Source organism: Diorhabda carinulata, chromosome 1, assembly GCF_026250575.1.
Source record: "Diorhabda carinulata isolate Delta chromosome 1, icDioCari1.1, whole genome shotgun sequence".
Classification (NCBI taxonomy): Eukaryota; Metazoa; Arthropoda; class Insecta; order Coleoptera; family Chrysomelidae; genus Diorhabda; species Diorhabda carinulata.
In genome coordinates, this window is record NC_079460.1 from 13,379,489 (window position 1) to 13,399,844 (window position 20,356).

The 20,356-nt window shown below is 30.9% G+C and overlaps 1 protein-coding gene and 1 long non-coding RNA gene across 4 annotated transcripts in view; one reads left to right on the forward strand and one right to left on the reverse strand.

Moving 5' to 3' along the window:
• Positions 1 to 318: 318 nt before the first annotated feature.
• Positions 319 to 20,356, reverse strand: part of LOC130896068 (uncharacterized) — a 65,051-nt gene continuing 45,013 nt past the window's right edge. Inside the window, exons 5-6 of one of the 2 annotated variants that reach the window (XM_057803874.1) lie at positions 11,865 to 12,313; positions 319 to 1,616 (exon numbers count right to left, since the gene is read on the reverse strand). In XM_057803874.1, coding sequence (XP_057659857.1) covers positions 1,365 to 1,616; positions 11,865 to 12,313 — 701 coding nt within the window. In that variant the 3' untranslated portion in view covers positions 319 to 1,364. The remainder of the gene's footprint in view (positions 1,617 to 11,864; positions 12,314 to 20,356) is intronic. The other variant, XM_057803876.1, reaches the window with a different exon arrangement.
• LOC130896094 (uncharacterized) lies at positions 4,703 to 13,167 on the forward strand. Of its 2 annotated transcripts, none has more exons than XR_009059524.1 (3): positions 4,703 to 4,751; positions 6,814 to 6,915; positions 7,173 to 13,167. It is a non-coding gene; the product is annotated as an uncharacterized LOC130896094 (long non-coding RNA). The 2 variants fall into 2 exon arrangements; XR_009059525.1 differs by having other exon boundaries at positions 4,711 to 4,747.

Sequence of the window (20,356 nt, forward strand, 5' to 3'; positions counted from 1 at the left end):
AGTTTCCTAACAACAATGGACGTGATCCGCGTTAGTTTCCGTTCAGATCATCGGGTTAACCCGTTCATAGTTTCCGAAAAGTCCTTATATTAGTTCATATCTTGAATGGAATAATAGTAACAGTCTTCTTGCTCTTTTCTTATAGTATAGTACTTCTGGAATTCGTCAGAAGTATGAACGGATCTAGGTAAGACATTAATAAAGGATGAAAAGTGAAAAACTCCAATCAGCCAGTTAAAACACTTCCCAAAAAAGTTTTAATGGTATAAAGTCACTTGCTAATGGTTTGTGAAAATTAATAATATTGTAAACACTTCATATTTTATTTGTAGATATTTTATTTGTAACATGATAGATATTTGACAAACAGAATAATTGTTAAAAAATTATTTACAATATAAAATATTACAACCCAACCACTATCCATATCCTATTACAGGAACACCATGTTTATATAATCCAATACAAATATATTTTCAAAATTTCGGTCAGTAGATTCATATAATGTCGACAAATGTTATTTATTGATGATAGCCCTATAAAAATCCTACAGTTTTTTTACTGTACACTAAACATTTGTTTTCGAATACTAAACTTACAGTTTATTGTATTCAAATTACGGCTCATTAAATCGTGCAAATCTATATACAGGGTTTTTTAAAACGTTTGCATGCGAGTTATATCAGTGTATTAAGCGAAACAAATCGATTAAAAATCACAAAACAATCACATGTCTATAACGCATAGATTAATCGCAAATTAACAATAAGGTTTAGCCAATCAAAGCTTGTGGAACCTATCGAGCGGTCGAGAGAGCTATAAAAGTATTTAGCTGCTGGCGCATTTTTGAACTTTGCGTTATAGACATGTGATTGTTTGGTGATTTTTAATCGATTTTTTTGGCTTAATTCAGTAATATAATTTGCTTGCGAACGTTTTGAAAGACCCGATGTAATACATGGACCAAGTGACAGAGAAAAATTTGATTTTTTTTTATTTTTAATGGAAGTATTATTTTTGTGACTTACCTATACCTAATCCACATGCTAATTGATAAAAAAAATAAATAGTCAAATTATTCACGTATAAAAAGTCAAATCACCTACTTAAAATAAAATACTTATAAAATATAACGAAGACTTAGAATGTGAAAATTGAGCTTCCAACAAGGAGATTTGATTTGCATCTAATACTACCATTTGTTTACAAGAAAATTTGAATTGATAATATATTTTTGGCACATGTAAGTTTTAGAGTAATTTGCGTATTATATAAAATTGCCAGTAAAATTACATAGTCCAGAATTGACATACCATATCTCCTTGTTTCATTGGTTAAAATCTAAATTCTACAATCAATCTCTATCAGTCTTTATCATTTGTTTTTGAACTATTTCTGTTAACATTGTTGTATGTTGAGAAAAAAGTCAAGGCTTTCATTAGTTGATAGCTTTTAGATATAGGAATATTAGAATCATACAATTTTTTGGAGTTTTTACAGTCCACGTAAAACCACCAATTACATTTTAGAATTGTTTGGTCGAACAAAGTTGATTCCGGACACAGGAAGCTTTTCATAATGAGTCCATCATCTGTTAAAGCACATACGTGAAATACCTGAAAATTATAAAAAAAATTGCTTCATCTGTTTCGCAAGAGTTATAATTAAAGAACAAAACCATATTTATATATTTTATGAAGGGTCACTAGAAATGAATATCATCACCAGAAATCATATTAAATAGCTAGCAGGTAACTGCAAATATCTCAGAACTCGTGTACATTCTAAATTTGATTGTACACATAGAACCAACCAACCATTATCTCCGATTTCACGCAACAAACAACCCTAAGTAACATTGTTGGTATCCCAGTTCTGCAAACAAAAGGAAATGATACAGTTTGCAAAGAATATCTGTCTTTTGAAATTGGATTAATAAACCAGATAATATTGTTGTGTTCAACAAACTATATGACTTTTGAAGATGACATATATAAATTTTAAATTTATTTACTGAGATGATAGAAAAATAATATTTATTTTTCCATCATTTTTCAGTTAATTAGAAGATAATGTATCTCCTTTATCACAGTATTAGGTTACTCATATTACAAAGGGTATAAAAGGCTAAATAATTTAATTTCATCCAAAAATTATACCTATTTCCTTTCTGCATTATATCTATGACAAAGCTTATATGAAAATTTAGTTAGTCTACTGCATTTGACAATTGTTATGAGCATTTATTGAGTGATTTATATGCCACTCTCCAATATAAATATTTCTCAATTTCATCACCTTGAAGCTTTCTCCAATCCTTATGTTTCCCAATGTTTTTTTCATGTTGCTTTTTAATTAATACTCTAATGATTTTGAACAATATATGATATTTCTAAGAATAGACAGATTCATAATTCATAGCATTATCTTCATAGTAAACATATGATGGTAACTAGCACATAATTTGGTAGCACTTTTGTGAGAGATTATCCGATTCCTGTGTGACCTCTTAGACTGACGAATTTATTTTTCATCACAATTTAAATATGTTCAAAGATTCCGGAAAGGTTAGAACAGATAATATACGAGTATTATTTAATCTAATAAATTATAATGTTATAAATAATGAATCATTTTACAAAATATATATTTTCTTAATATAATAAATGTAAAATAAATAATAGTATTTAACCAGGTCGTCGGTACGAAATTAAATTCGCATACCTTGGATAGTTGCTTCAAAATCATACCATAAGGTGGTATTGATGAAGCTTCTTTTAATATTTGTGATTCGATTAAGATCCTTATCATCTTACAGAACTTATATGTCTTTCTTGTTTATAGAGGGAAAGATAACAGTAAGATCAGTCGCTTTTAAGGTTTTCCATATCATGTTCCTCATTAGAGAGTGTAAGTGTCATGTGTGTTTAACAGTTTGGTTACTTGGAAATTCTATAAATTTAGATAAAATTTGGGGTTTATTGCCTTAATAATTTCTTCAATTCTATACGCAAGTGATAGGCTTTTAAGGTAGAAATTACCTCCTTGTCCATGGGTTGCGGGAGTTGTGTTATGGGATATAAATTATATTAACGGTAAGTTCTTTGGGTAGGTGCTCAGATTTAAGGTTCAGTGGTGATTATACTAGATTTGCTTTCTTTAGAATTTTATTTGTGTCATAAAATTCAAGCACAGTAGCGCAAAATTATTTTTATACTGGCTATGAAAATCTGTTCGCTGTTTTGAAAAATAGGCAGGTGGCTTTTTCAAGACTTTTAAAATCTTGGATTTCATACAAATTAAATATGAGATTTACGACTGTTGCTTTTTTGCGCAATAATTTAAAATTTTCAGGTTAAGTTGCCGCTGCTGCTACATCAGTGTTCATCCCTTTTGTTTCGAGATATGAAGTCCGAAAACCACCTAATGACTAACAAAAAAAGTTTCATCATTGAATTGAAATGAGAAAATCTTTCTGTGATTTGCATCATAAACATACAATGCCAACGTCCGTTACAGTTTTTCTATATTTTTGTTCCGGGCAGTAACATACTATATATACACTTACAGCTATTGTCTGCCAATATTTCTCAAATTGTTGTCACAATGGATGAGATAAATTGAAATATCTGCAATCTAAATATTTTTTTCGATAATTTTCTTGAACAATGTTTGGATTCTTAATTGATATTATCGTCTTTAATGAAACAAAAAATAGGATTTTTCGGAATGTGAATCGAACCAATGTAAAACAAGGTGTAATTTATCATGGAAGTTAGTAAGAACAACAAAACCTTGAAGTTAACTAATGCATTGCTCAAAATCACTTCCAATAATCTCTACAATTCTGCAATTTTCACCCAAAAACTAATTTTTGATATGCACAAATACCCAATATGGTAACTACGAAATATTAGTGGGTGGCGACTGGTCATTTGTTGGGCCACTTCATTCTACCACTGAAAAACCTAGAAAAACGTAGTGATGTAATGTCTTATTGCAAAATTGTTTTCAAAAACTTAGTAGCTGTTTGAATATATTGCTGATCAGTAAGTATATAACGTTTTATTATTTTAAGATAGTATTGAAAAGAAATAATGATTCAAGTTGTTGCTGATTAAACCTGTATTTTTCATATATTTTGATTTTGTTTTCTTAGACTAAATGCTCTAATTATATCCTTTTTACGATTCCTTTTATTTTCTGTATTAGAAGGCAACATAATCTGTTTTTGTTGATTTATTCACTTTTTCTATAATATGTTCCGTTACTACCGCTAATATTCAGTTAATTAATTTTTGTTTCTATTTTTCCCCATTTTTTAATCTTGTAGACTATAGTTTGTGTTATTTGTTGTTTCTCCTCTTTTTTCCGGATCTTAGTTTCCTAGTATTTTCTAAATAATCTGTCCTTTCATTCTACAATCATCATTTCGATCCTGCAAGCAACAATTATTATTGTTTAAATATCAATAATAATTTTCCACTTAACGGTTACGTTAGTTATTTTCCAAATGACGTTCAATTCTAATCAAAATAAAAATTGGTAATTCCAGGGAAATAGAAGTCCCACTAGTTAAGATATTAAAAAACACATTTATTTTTTATCTAAAAATTATTATTACTAATAAAAAAAAGTGACGAAAGAATCATTATTGGAGAAAAAATTAAATTAGTATTATTTAGATTTATTTAGTATTTATATGGTGGACGGACGTCCGCTCCTTGACGATTGCTTTTATTAATATGTAGGTAAGTACATTTTATTTTTCAAATAATGTTATGCATCTCTTGATTTTATTGTATTTTGTATTTTTCTCTAATCCACGAATATATCCGTCTAAATTTATAAAATTGTCTATGCTAAAGTTGTTATACGAGCCCCGTTCCATTTGAGTTGGCCCAATTGAGAAAAATTATTAATTATTGCTTTTTCGGCAAATTGTTTCGTTTCGAGCACTTTATATTTTCTATAAACATTTTAGATACTTTTACCGGAGTTATAAGTCTTAACATGTGTTATAATTACAAACCAAAAAAAAACAAAAACCAAATGTAATAAGAAAAGCTTAAATATTAAACATACTTTTAGAAGTTACCGTTGCGTAACATTCCCTTTATTTTGTAATAACAGCCATAATTCTTTGAGGCATCGTGTTTATTAAATTTTGGCAGTATTCGGGAGTAAAATCATCGCAAATTTCTTGTAGTCTTTCTTTTAATTCCATGACAGTTCTAGCTGGATTTGCAGGCAACTGCTTTTCATTTCATGCCAAAGTGTTTCTATTGGTGATAAATCTGGACTACTTGAAACCCACTCTAAAAGTGGAATATTGTTGTCTGAGAACCATTTTAAGGTCTTTTTTGACTTATGGCATGCTGCTCCATCTTGCTGAGAAATAAAGGTTTTCCCAGCGGTTAGAGTTACTTCTCTTGTTGGCAACAATGATTCTTCTAAAATATCCAGGTACTTTTCAGTATTGACAATTCCGTTTATGAAATGCAGTTTTCCCACTCCTCTTGCAGATATCGAGCTCCACACCATCACAGATGCCGGAAATTTTACTTTCCGCTTCAAACAATCTGGATGAAAAGCTTCATTTTTTTGTCGAATAACTCTACTTCGATCGTCACATACGCAACTTCATAACGAGACTCATCACTCCAGTGTATACAGCTCCACAGTATGGCTTTTCCTTGGCCTATGTAAAGCAAATTTAAATTTAGAAAAATATGCATTAAACTAAGGTGTTACAAAATTCACCTTGTATGGCCGAAATCCTAATTTTTGAGCCTCTCTGTGACATGTGGATCTTGAAATCCGCCTACCCCCTGCATTACTCCAAAGTACACTTAGTTGACCATAGTTAGCACGTCTGTTTTGTTGAATTATTCTTTTTAACGCTCGTTTATCTTTGTCTGACAATTTCGATTTTTTTACGTACTGGCGTTTAGGGACAATCGAATCATTTGCTTTGCTTTATACAAGCGAACTATATTTCGAACACTGTATTTTGACATGTTTACAACTGTCGCGATTTCTGAGTTCTTTTTTCCCATTTTTGAATAAGTTTATTATGATTAATCGAATTTTTTCATCAATAATTTCTCCTCTACCCATTTTAAAAATTATTACTTCAAAAATATATGTGTTACTTAAAAAAACATTTTGTGACAATATGACTTACACAGCCTACTTTATTATTTGCGTATTTTAGACCTAATGAAATTTTGAACACAATTTTGGAAACAATGAACCCTTGTATATGCATAAAAAATTATTATCAACAAGACCTATCTATTTCCATCATATCAAGTATCATTCAAAATATTTGACAATATTCATCCAAAACCTATTTTAGACGTAAAACTAAAAGTTTAAAACATTTTGCTAACAGCTACTTTTTGGCATTTTAAAAAAAAGTTTAATAATTTCGAGTGGGCCAACTGAAATGGGACGGGGCTCGTACATTTACATTATAGTTATTTTAAACAAATGGTGTGTAAGTGTACAAATTTTTACAAACTGAAAGAGATTTTAAAAAGGACCAAGAAATAAGTACTTGTTTTCTAGTTTCAAATAATAAATATAAATTTAGACATTTAGACATATCTAGAGACAAACATACACGTTTAACGAATTTGTTTTATTATAAATCTCATGCAATAAACGTATATTTATTCATTAATGTTTGTCATAAATTGACATAGTTACACTGATTATAACTGAATAGATTATATTCTGAAAATATTCATGTATTAGCTGACTTACAAATTCGAGTTGCAAAAGTGATAATATTTAATATTCTTTCAGGTGATGACTCAATTTAAAAAATGATCAAATTGCTTACGAATTTCTATTCTCAAATATAGAAATTGAAGTAAAAGTTCAATACAAAAGTTCAAACGTTAATAGGTAAGTGAATGTGAAAGTAGGTGCCATCAAAAAGTGTTCCTAATTACAACAATGACCTTGATAGTATCCGTGGCCGACAATTAATTGCATTTGATACGGTTAAAAATTATTATAAACAGATATTATTACGAAAATGATAGAAATATGATTGAGCAATTGTTCAATATGGGAAGACTAATCAATTAAATATGGAGATTAATTTTTATCTTGGCGTTTTCTACATTTCGAAAGTATGTACATGTTCCTGTTATTTTTAGTTACAACTGCTATTATTAATCGGTAGATGGGAAGATTTAAAAACGTGGTCGCCAACCTTCAATAAGAAGACGGTATGAGAAGAAGAAGATGAGAAGATGTCAAATGATAAAGTATAGGTATATCTTCCGAAATGATAGATACACTTATGACGATTGAAATTGCGAAAACGTTGCTTAGGCGTATTATCAATAATCGACTTAATTTTTTCTATTCTTCTATCGATTGAAAACAATTCCTCAAGATGTTGTTTTGTTATTTAAAAAAAGTGAATTTTACCGAAGCCATATTAGTTTAATATACAAGTTAATCCTTGAGAATAATAGTCTTGTGAAATGGTGCTGTGCCCAAATAATAGTAGAATAGTAAAAATATATTTGTGGAAGGAATTTAACAACTATATTTTATAGAATTCAACGATTATTTCCAATGTTTAAGTCAGTTGAGGCTCAAAATAAATATGCAAATTGAAGCAAATCTTCAGCCTGTCATTTTCAATCAAATTTGTTTGCAATGCAAAGTATATTCTTGTTTTGTTTCCATTACAGAAACCGAAAAAAACACATTTGAGATAGACTGGTAACAAAATAATTGTGCTAAAATACTTGTTACTCTTGCTGTTTACCAAATTAGGACTGTAAATGCACCAAGCGGGGCGCAGCATTTTCGGCCTTGCCGCCGGCATAAATTGTTGGGACAAATGTGTCAACTTGTAGATCTCTTGTTTTCCATACAAGGAAGATTGACGTTGGTAATTTGTTTGTTAGTGCATGTGGCCCTAAAAATTACTACCAAGAAAATATAAGATGAGGCACAGGTTTTGGGTACGACCTAGTTAAAACAAAAATCTGGCCATAAATATTAGAATATCTTTTCCAAATTATACTAGAATGAGTGCACTCGATTTTTGGGAAACTTATTTATCTTTAATTGTATAAAAAGTAACACAAATTACAAAGATGTTATATCGGTTGCGAAACAATAAACAAAATCAAATAGCGCCACATTAAAATATACCGTTTGATACAAATATTTAAATGAAAACACGTGTTTATAAAGATACTGCCCGTGTAGCCGGTTGAAGTAAGGAGTGTCCAAATAATCGCTTGCTTCATGCGATACTTACACTCTCGCTATGCAGGGAGATTTGAAGTTTTGGATTGGTCTTTATAAATTGGTATACGAACCAATATATTACGCTGGAATTACCTTCTCTAAATTTTCTAGAGATACATTTGTCACATGATCGATCTTTCTGAATAAACATATCACCATTTGCTTATTAATTATTCAAGAACAAGATGCTGTTCCTAATTTTCTCCATATTAAAATAAACTACGGATAAGCATAACTATTGTTATGGCTCCTAGGTAAGAATCTTCTACTTTGCTTAAGCGCGGTATCTATGTTTTCTGCCGCAACCACCGACTCTAAACGGTGTTTTTCCATTACATGCGTATGCAAACTAGGATCGTATTTGAATTTATTGTATCATAGATAAATAGTGGCCTTGAATGGTGGTTCATCGCCAAAATTTCTTTGATATTATGTTCTTGAGTTAAATCACATTTCATTTTTGAATATTTTAATTTGACAGAGTCCATTAGGCAACATTAATATTGACAGGTGAAGAATTCACTCATATGAGCATGTTAACTTGAGAATATAAAAGTAAATACATCAAAACTCTGCAATATATCGAATTTTAATAATAAGGATAAAAATTGGGCCATGGAAGACTAAATTGTATTACAGAATTAATGATAGGAAAAATGTTGATTATTACTCTGGTTATGTAAAAAAGTTTATATAATTTGTAGTTCAAGGTTCAAAATCAGTTTTCTTAGTTGCTTCAGAATTACACAATCGGTCAATTAGTATATTATTGCAATGTTTCAGAATATTGAATATAAAATTGTGTATGTGTATCATGTATGTTTTTTCAATTATCATATCTTATTATAATATATCTGGAAATCTGGTTTTGTCCACTGTGTGTGAAATAAGAATGATGTTTGATTATTGGGACAATAAAATGTTAAAGTGTACTCCTAATAATATATATTCCATGCTCTCGAATAACTGTGCATTTATCTACGGGAAACTAATAAATTGAGAATCGTCGAATTGAATATGAGAATAACATTGGATATAGACATTTTGATATGTTTTATTATAAAATTTCATACTTCTAATTTGTATTAATCACTTCACCGAAGATAAATACACATTTATTCCAAAGCTTGGAACATATATTAAAAATTTTACAATTTGGTATTTTATTACCATAATCCCATAATAATAATATTTATATAGGGTTTTCATATTTTGTTCTTTGGCCTTTCATTTACCAGAAATTAATTAACCGAGAATAAGGGTATTAGATCTTTAACATAGAATACTAAATTCATATAATTCAAAATACAACTCAATATTTATGTCTATTTCATTTTCATCATTTATATACAGTCGAACCTGGATGAGCGAGAGTTCAAGGGATCGCTTATACAGGTTTCTCACTAAACCCTGTTTCTACTTTATAGAGGTACAGAACAGGTTTATGAAAAATACAGCCAATACGTAATGAGGGAGATCCACAGGTATATTGTATAGGTATTATTCATTGTGATATAGATGCTTGCGAAAAAAACTTACACTAAAAATAATAACAATATTTATTTAAAGAAATTCGTTGATTTCTTCTGAGTTCCTAGTTTTACATTTTGTATATGTTTTTCGAGTTTATAAATTTCATCAAATATTGTTTTATTAACTACCGTCAAGGATTTAAAAAAACTTGTGGGCCATCTCCAGTTCATATAAAGCGTTTTGCTTCTTGGAATGTTCCTCACTTCTATATTCAAAATCTGTGATCGGTTGCCTTAATCTTCACTATCATTTCCGTCAGCACACACAATTCTGGTTGCCACGTCGTCGTAAATCTGTATAAAGTTTTCCAAGTTTAGCGTTAACATATTATCAGTAGTTTTGTGAGTCACAAGTTTGACCCATTCCTTCGTTGCTAGCTCCAAATTCAACCATATTTTTTTTAGGCAGAAAGTCTTGGAATACTTTTTTTAGCCAATCTTCAAATAATATCTTTGTTACCTAAGTTTTGATAATACTAGCATAATCAACAGGTACAGTCTTGACACCCTTAAAACATTTAGGTCACTTGGATTTTTCGATGACGAAAAGAGGAAGTTTGTCTGCACCCATCATATTTACACATTAAAGAATAGCCAAACTTTCCTTGTTTTGTTTTCCTTGATGGCATTTTTCGCCTTCAAATGTAAATGTTCTAAGACACTTGAAGAATAAATCAGCTTAGCCGCGTTGTGAATATCTTCTGCATCATGCCCTTCTAAAAGACTTGGCAGATCTTCGGTCCATTGGTTAAGCACGCTTTAGTCCACAACTTACGCTTTTCAAAACCTTCCAACTAACCAGCGACGTCTTTAAATTTTTGTTTTAATAAAGGTTCATCTATGGGAATATTTTTATTTAGGGTTTGTTTCATCCATTCTTCTCGTTCGATTTTATAATTTTATGAAAGGTTGATTCTAGTAAATCAAACTCATTATGTATGCCAATTCGCGATTTCCAGGACTCAAAAACATTTTACCATTACATACATACATACATACATACATACATACATACATACATACATACATTACATACATACATACATACATTACATACATATATACATTACGTACATACATTACTTACATACATTACATACATACATTACAACACTTTGATATGTCGTTTCAGTATTGTGAGTATGGGCGGAACCTCCCATCGCAACAAATACCTATCAATTATTTAAGAAAACAACAACAAAGTCATTTTCACTAAATTAACGAATGAGTTATAGATAGCAGACATCTCAATATTTGGAAAATAGATTAAAAAGTCATCAACACAATATAAAAACTGTATTAATAAACGGTGTAATATAAAAAAACATGAATTTAATTATAAAAATTCAAAAACTCTTGAAGCAAAGTCAAATACAAGGAATTTTTCGAAATGGTCATATACATAAAAAAACAGTAATCAATGATAAAAAAGACAATTAAAGTAAAATTTATAATTTTATTTTATGAATTTTAATGAATGAATGAATTAAACTATATATAATTTGATTGATTGTTGCTACTTATTTTAGGACATTTATAACAACTTATACCGCAATAGGTCGAAACGTTAAGATATTATCAGTTTTTAAATGAGATTTCAATTTAATGACACCTAAAATTAAATTTATCAACAAAACAATATAAAAAAGGTCTAGAAGCCACTCGACTCAAGTATATCTCATCTTCTTGTCGCCACTTTCTTACACTTTAATCTGAAACCGATTTGTGATTCTTCGGAAAGATCATTATCTGATGCTGAATGTCCAAGTCTATTGAGAGAAGAATTCATTTGTCTGATAGTAGGCATCAATCAATATGTTTTAAATATTTGTATAAAAAGATGGATTTGGGAATAGTATGTTTCTTTTTCGATTAAGTTCAACTATTCTGAAGATATAACCAAAACTAAGATGGCTTAAAAATAAACAAAAATAGTGTCTATTAATAGCAACAATATCTCAACTCATACTGTTCTTCTTTCAATTACAATTGAAAACTGAAGAAATGCAAATTAATAAGAAACAATCAAGAAATATTTCAACTCACCATACAACCTAAATCTTCGTCAGCGTATAATCCTGGGAAATGTTTCTGATCCCCGCAATAAAATGAAGTTTCAGGTAATTCTACTCTTGAGGCAAAATTGTCATCAAAATTCTTATCATAACCTACAGGATAATACTCCTTAGGAGCATTCATAACTTTTCCTACACTATTAGCATATTTATTTGAATATCTAGGAGTAGTAGATATGGGTTTAATCCTCATTGGTGGTAATGGTAGTGGTCTATGAGTTACCATGTCAAAGTCGTCTTCTATTAAAGAATTGTTATCTGGAAGTGATAATTGTGATATAACCTCGTTATTACTGGCTCCTGTTCCTTGAAGTATCTTTACTGCGAAATTATCATTAATGTTTTTATCTTGAGCACGAACATTCATGTCCTTTTTGGGTACAGCAATCACAGCCATGAGTTCAGGACTCGGTAATTTTCCTAAAAGAAAAGTGTTTTGAAATTTTGTGTTTTTTAGAAAAAAAACCAATTGATTTATATTTAACTTTCACAACTGTGACAAATATTCAGTATTATAACCAGTTAAATATATTTGTTTTCCAAACTTTTTTTTATAAAAAACTTTGGGTATAACGTAATCATCTCAATATTATTATTGTAAAACAATGGTTTGCGAAAAAAGTAGTGGAAGGAATCAAACCAATAAAAACAGAAATACAGTTCAATACCAATTTTGTCGGAATATTTACAAATACACCCCGACCAGATAATTTAGACATAAATGGCTCATATGCAATGAATTATTAGTTTAACCCTCCGTCGGTCGAACCTTTTTCTATTAAAAAGATATCGCAATGTGTCAAATTGATAGATCTAATTTTTGCTTAGAATTACACTAAAAACATTAGTTCTTGTATCAAGCTAAGTTGTAGATTAAATCCAATAATTAATTTTGCTCATCCTTTTATTTGCTTGTTTAAGTATGTTGTGATCACAAAAAAAAGTTATTTCGGTGATTTACGGGTAAAAAATTATCGACAGCGATGCTTGCAATGTATTTGTTTGATACATGATTGTAAAATTTACTAACGAGAAGTGTCTGGTTTTAGTTGTTATGTTTTTTATATTTATGTTTTTAGTATGATTTGAAATATTTATGTTATGAAACTCATACAGAAATATAACGTAAGTAGCTAGGTACTCATATAAAATAATTTTATTTCCTACATTGTAGATTGGCAACACAAATAAAATCTGGCATTCTTATGTAACACAAACAAAAAATATATACTTGTAATCTTAGAAACATTTGAAATAAAAATATTTAGAGAGGCGATCTTTTATTTAGTCTTCACTCGAGTATTCTTTTTCTTGCAACCTTGAGTGACATGGTGTGCACACTGGAGTTGTTTGCTCGCAAAAAAAATTTAGTTGTTTTTCGTCAATAGTAATACATTGTCCTAGTGAACAGCTGTGTTTATAATTCTTAACAAAATTGTCGAAGAGATCACGAATCTGCGCAATGTTGTCAAAAGCTTTTCTTTCAGTTCTTGTGATGCGGCCATCGAAACGCAGGTATCTCATAAGAAACTTGTCCCTTCTGAGACTCATAACAAGCTGAAATATTTCCATGCCGTGTCATCTGTACCCGAGAGTACTTTGAGTTCGGTCATGTCCGTATCATTTGCATCACGTTGTCGGCCAAACCGATCCCTTACTTCAAGTTGAATGTACTGATTTGTAAACTTGACTAATCCTTGTAGCATACGATATTTCTGCCAATATGGATGAGTAGATTTCGACCAAGAAAAGCGATATTTCTGCCGATATTCTATCGTTGAATATGAACGTTGTCGTTGACTTGGAAAACAAAATCTCTAAAATTAGATATTGAGCATGAAATGACAACGATGAAAAATCAAGGAGGAGAAAGAAAGATTGCAAATTCGAGAACAGAAGATATTCCAGTAGAAGAAAAGAATATCGAAAAAAATGAATTCCTGCAAATCCTCAAGACCGAAGACAACGGCAGCTTTACACGATCTAAGGCTCTAATGTTCCACGGTAAGACGTCATGGACCAATTACGTTAAACAGTTTGAGGCAGCCGAGTGAATAATTGGTCCGACAAAGAAAAGGTAGTGAATTTGACCATAACACTGCAAGGAATTACTTTAAATGTACTCCAGACGATCCCTCTGAAACTGACGATTTCCAATAGCTGAAGAAGAGGTTAGACATGCGATATGGTCACGAACATTTAGAACACTTGTATCAATCGCAGCTGAAGGACCGGAGGCAGAAGTGAAATGAAACTCTTCAAGAGTAAGAGGTAGAGATTGCCCGATTTGTCCGATTTGTTTATCCATCAGCACCAAAGAACATGAAGAAATGTTTGGGCATCCATCCATTGATGGTCTGCGCGATCATGATGCTCTGACTGCTGCTTTTTAATATGAAGCAGCCACGATGGTTTCACATAACAAGAATAGAATCTTATACGATGGTGACGAGGACAAACAATTCCAGATCAACTTGTTGTGAGATATGGCTAACAAGAAGCCAAGAAAGAGCAATTGTCGGAGTTTTAGTAAACGGTTCGCCTACAAGGGGGCAGGACCGAACCAGGATTATAAGCTTGCCTCCTACTTCTGTTGTCACCATAAAGTCAATACTTTGTCGGACGACCGTACCCAGCAGACTGTACCCGGCGCAATAAAGCCGAATATAAAGAAGCAGAAGTTTCGAGAACTACAGTGGTAAATAAAGATTGGTCACTCACAAGGATCAAGGATCAGGAGAATGATACTCACGTAAAAATGATTCGGCAATGGAAGAAAGAAAATCAGCGACTTACATGGCAAGAAGTGTCAAGATTTTCAGCGGCACTAAAGGCATATTGGGCTCAGGGTGACTCCCTTGTCCTGGAAGAGGGCATTTTAAAAAGAATCCTTGAGAACGATGATGGTTGCGAGAAGAGAGCACAGCTGGTAATTCCGAGAACAAAAGTAGCCAAGGTACAGAAGGAGAAGGAGACCCTTCAGTATTACACACATAATCCGATGGAATAGTGGAGAGAATGAACAGGACCATTGGCAGATATCTGTCCAAAGTATCTTCCAGTCTCCAGAGAGATTGGGGTCTCTGAAGGGGGGGATAAAGTTGGATGCACAACCCTACGAGGAGAAATGAATTTTCTCCGAAATTACAAAAATCCTGAGAAAGTCCATACTTAGTCGGAAAAAGGATTTATGATATCATCTATCGCATAAGCAAGATTCGCAATGGTATACCAAAAGTACTCCATTAAAATCGATCAGCACCGTTCAAAGGAGACCATGACCTACAGGAAGAAGTGTGAACCAGTTGCGAGAAGAATTCATGATTGTTTATGGAGCTGCCGGCAAAGATATGGAGTCATTACCGAACAACAATGAGAGAATGAGAGTGATCGCTCTGCCGGAAAACTAATCGCTATCCTGTAACATCCCGGCTCGTATCAAGAACGCACGATGAATAACAGCCGGAATAAGTTTGGTCAAAACTAAAAGAGCAGATCCCAGCTCCCGGCGAGACGCCGACAATCAAAGACGATTTCCGGTACATCGTATATTTGGTAATCAAAAATGAAATTCAAGATAAATTCCCCTACCGCTATGCATGAGAAACGCTTCAAAACCTCCGCGACCATGGAAACCAGCCTGATGAAACTGGCTATGACCAAGATAGCGAGTAACCAGTTGAATTGGTGAGTCATCAGGAGCATGGTAGAGGTGATATTCGAACACACCGGGGTAAAATGCACGAAAGGGTTCATTTGCCGATTTAAGCATGCAGTCCTGGCTATTCATAAGTTCCAGGAAGAACCATCTAAGGTTATGTTACGAACTCTTCCTCGACATGAAGCCAGTCCTGTCCGGTTATAATGGAATTTTAACATTTGGCGAAATCGCGGCCCGTTTGATGTTTTTTTTATCGTAGCAGGCAATTGTCCACATTCTTTATTTTGAACTAATATCTAGAAAGGTCTATTTTTTTATTTTGTTTCTTTATTTCCTCGAATTTCTGAGAACTTCGTTTGGATATATAAACGAGTTTGTGTAGTGCAGTTAGTTTAGTTTATAATAAATAGTCATAGTGAACAGAGCAAAATAGAAAAGTTACCGAAGAATTCAAATAAATTATATAAGTAAGTTAATTATTATACAATTTAGTTAAGTGTAGTGTAAAGTGTTTAAATAAATTAAGTGAGTAGAAGAAATTTACCCCACCGATAGTAATGTGTAAATAAATTTGAAAAGCGTTACATCATTAAGCAAAAATACAAATAATTGTCGGAACAATCGTAATGTATATTTTCGGTATGTTCAGAGAGTGAATATTCACAATTAATCACCTTGTATAAATATTTATGCTGTACACATCAAGATTGTTGTTGAGAAGCTTTTCCCTGCACAATTGCCAAGTTATCGTTAGTATCATTTGGTACGTTTTTCTGGTACTGACCCAGAGCATTGAAATATATATTAAAGTGATAGTAAAACTTAAAATTTACAATATTGTCTAGCGTCAGGCGCATTATTTAATAAGCATATCTCGTATACCTAAAATTTTACACAATACCACATCAAACACCAACATCATAAATAACTTTTTGGATATCTTTCAGATAAAACTAAGTATGACAGCAAAGTATGGATAAGAACTTTCCAATGAGAAAAACTCATAGACTAGATGACTAGAGAAACAGCTCATAGAAGAAATATCTGCGCCAAATTTTTTTGTTGCAAATTTGTCTTGATTGTTATATAATAGTTACACTATAGTTTCGTTTCTACAATATGCTATTTTAATTATTGAATCATATTTTTCTTCTTGATGAAAGCTTATTGAAACGTTTCATATTTGATAAATATTATAATTTTGTTGTATATTTAGTACCAATGTTATATGGTGAAAATCAATCATACCTAGAAGTAATTCTATATATATATATGGAACGGTGGAACGAAGTCTTTGCCAGCTGGTTTTCGAGCGGCGTTTTCGTAGTGGGATTGATGTGGCAAAATTAAACATCTGAGTGTACTAACTCTAAAATATTTCCACGCTCTCGAATATATAGGTATATATTAAAAATCATATGGATGTGTGTCATATCTATTGTTACCCTTTAATAAATATAGCATTTTAAGACATATTGAAAAACAATATTTTTTATTTTTAAAAAATTGATATCCATTACAAAACACTGTGATCATGTTTTTTAAGTCAAAAAAATGATAAAAAATTATTATGATAAGAAAAGTAAGTATAAAAAATGTTCATATATATATATATGACAGAATTTTTTAAAATCCTGTGTGATAAACCAGTGAAATAAAAATGAATATAATATACGAGAACTGTCAAAATAAAAATTATGAAGATGATTATCTGAAAAAAATACAAAAATTAATAATAATTAGATTTTCGATCGTAACTGAGTTAGTTAGAGCTTCCAATTTTTATTCCATCAATTTCTTTTATCCACTTTCCACTTATTTAGGTACTTGAAATGTGTAAAATTTACACTCACTGTTTCTGCCTGTATATTATTAACAATTTGTTAATCAATTTCCATGTGTTTATCTATTTCAAGAGTATGATTTGGCGATAATTCAACCACCAAAAATTTATACAGAACAATCCACTAGTTTGTAATTTTTCCAATTTCATCTTAATTCTGTCATATGTCGTAATATAGCCTTATTCCATATGATTTTTAGATATAGAAAAAATGTCATAGTAAGTAGCTAACAAATTAAAAAAAACACAATAGGTATATTGATCATTTACCCACTGGCGTATTAGAACCTATCACATGGTTATGACACGATCACATCGTTCAGTTTTTCGATCACAGTTTTCGAAAAGCTCTTTAGGCTTATGAAAATAAGTCAATCATAGCTAACATCCAGTGGGGGTCTAGATACAAACAAAAATCGCTAGAGATTGTCTACAAGTCTTTGTTTTTAAATTAGGCATATATAAGTAAGCAATATAAAGTTATATTTTTTAATGTCAAATATCATTATGTGTCAAGTTACCAGTTCGTTCCATACAGTTTCGTGAGCGAGAGATATTGAATCTGAATTAAAAAATGAATATGTTTGATTGTTACTATAATTTGATATTATCAAAAAGCAAGTTAGACTTTACTATGAAGTGAGTAGTATTGCCGATTATTCTATATACAGTATATCTTATTCTTTCCATTAACTTCATGATAAAAACATTTTTTACGTATTTTAATGAAACAATCTCAATGTTGTTTTTGTTACTGATTCTATTTCAATTATTATATCTAAGGTTAATCAACTGAATAAATTTTTGTTTCCATGGTAGACTTGTGTATATATTTGACCAATCTCAATATAGTGACTGCTATCTGTTATACGAGGTGCGTGAGAAAAGTAATGATACTGATTTACTATTTTTCACACAACAAAGTTATTCCCCTCAAAGTAGTTTCTTTGGGCAGTTATACAGCGGTGGACCGTTCCAAAATGTCCTTTTAAGACTTGTTGTAAATTCTAGAGAAAAAAACGTTGAAAATTATTGAAAATCAGAATTCTTGCTTATTGTTAATTCTCTCGACAATATTAACGCACACGTTTCTTTGACTGCCCTTCTGTACAGCTTGGGTTGTTCGGCAACATTTTGGCACAAAAATTTGCTTTTCTATATTGTATATTGAGTGAGGTTAATCCTAAACGTCTTCTCGTTCTTCCAAAAATGATTTGTTTGAGGAAAACTTGACCCAAAAAAAGCACAACATAAATGATGGCACTGTTAAAAATACTGTGTTAGCTATATGGGGTTAGTGTGGGCAAAAACAAACCAGTCTAGCACAGGCCAATCTCATTATTTACCTTGGAAAATAATAATTTTTGATCAAATTTATTTTTAAATTACCTGTAAGGGTTTTTGATATTAATCACACCAAATAATTTGATATTTCGGCTCGTATCAAAGTATTTTAACGATTAGCTTTATTATTTTAGACCGAAGCGGTGGCACAAACACAGAACGTTGATGTAAATGAATTCTTTGTTTAAAATTCCATTGCAGTTGGTACTGTTGATTCTATTCTCAAGTAAAATGGAATGGAAATTACCTGTGGCACTTCCATTTTATTAAAACTAATAAGAAAGCTTGGAAATATACTTTTATTACCATCACACGAAGTTAGATTAGGTTGTGGGAAATTATTCTGAAAAACATAATTATGTTATGTCACAGAAATTGGCGATGTGACGTACGAAGTCTGATTTTGTCTTTTAATCGTTCTTTAGTTTTGGCTTCAGAATAAGGTATAAATATATATGGGAATTGTGATGGTCAGTAAAAATAGTTTTCCAAATTTTCTTTTTACAAACTTTCTAATGCTTTATTTAAAATTGAATACATTATTGGGTTTCTGCTGTTCATTTTCTGGCCTATCCTAGATGAATTCAGGGCAGATATAAAATCTGGAAAAAAATATTGTAGATGTAATTACAATAATCCCATTTCTAAACTCATGAATTGTATAAATTTACAAGAAATTTTCAAAAAAAAAAAACAAAAGAGAACCTAAACAAAATTTGATACAATGTATAATAAATAACATGTGCTACTCTTATAGTTTTTTTATTGTTTTACTTCATATTCATTTTACAACAGAATTATTGGTATCCAAAATACTTTTTAATTTCCAAACACAGATTCCTAAAAAAAACTTGGAAAAAATGTCATTTGAAATATAAAATGCAAATTTCACTAACATCACACTGAATGAATTATTATTGCAGTAATTACATACGATGTATCTATTGTAATTAATGTCATACACCCTCACTTGTTGAAACCTGTATTGAGAAGTGTTAGCCCGTTCCGATCTGCTACTATAACACCAATATAGTGAAATCGTGTTTGTAGAGTCTGTCATGAAACAATTATCTCATTATCATTCAGTTTTGTTGAAAACATGTTAAAAGAAATTGACTGTTTTTTTTATTTTCTGCCAGTAAATCGTTAATGATAGGTTGTTTATATTCGAATCAATTCGAAAAAAGGTTTTGAAGACATTTTGTGGATTTGAGAAAAGACTAATTTAAGAAAAGCAAATGAGTGAGTAACATTTGATTGATAATTTAATAAAAATAACAATATATTTCTACTTACCTGATCAAGCAATGAAATTATCACAAAATTCAATCATTATTTAATTAAAAAAAATAGAAGTTTTAATTAAACAATATTCACAAATGTGTGTAACATTACACCGCGCCGATTCAATTTATTTTGGAGATTACAACATTCTTAAGAATATTTGCTGTGTTTAGAAAAGCATCACCACTACATTTGCTATGGTTCTCTCAGATTAGAGTTAACTAGCCCAAATGATACAAATCTAAAACTTATTTTTATTATTCCAACATGAATGCAATTTGTTTGATAAAAAATGTTGATTTAACCAAGTGGCAGGAAATTTTAGAGTATG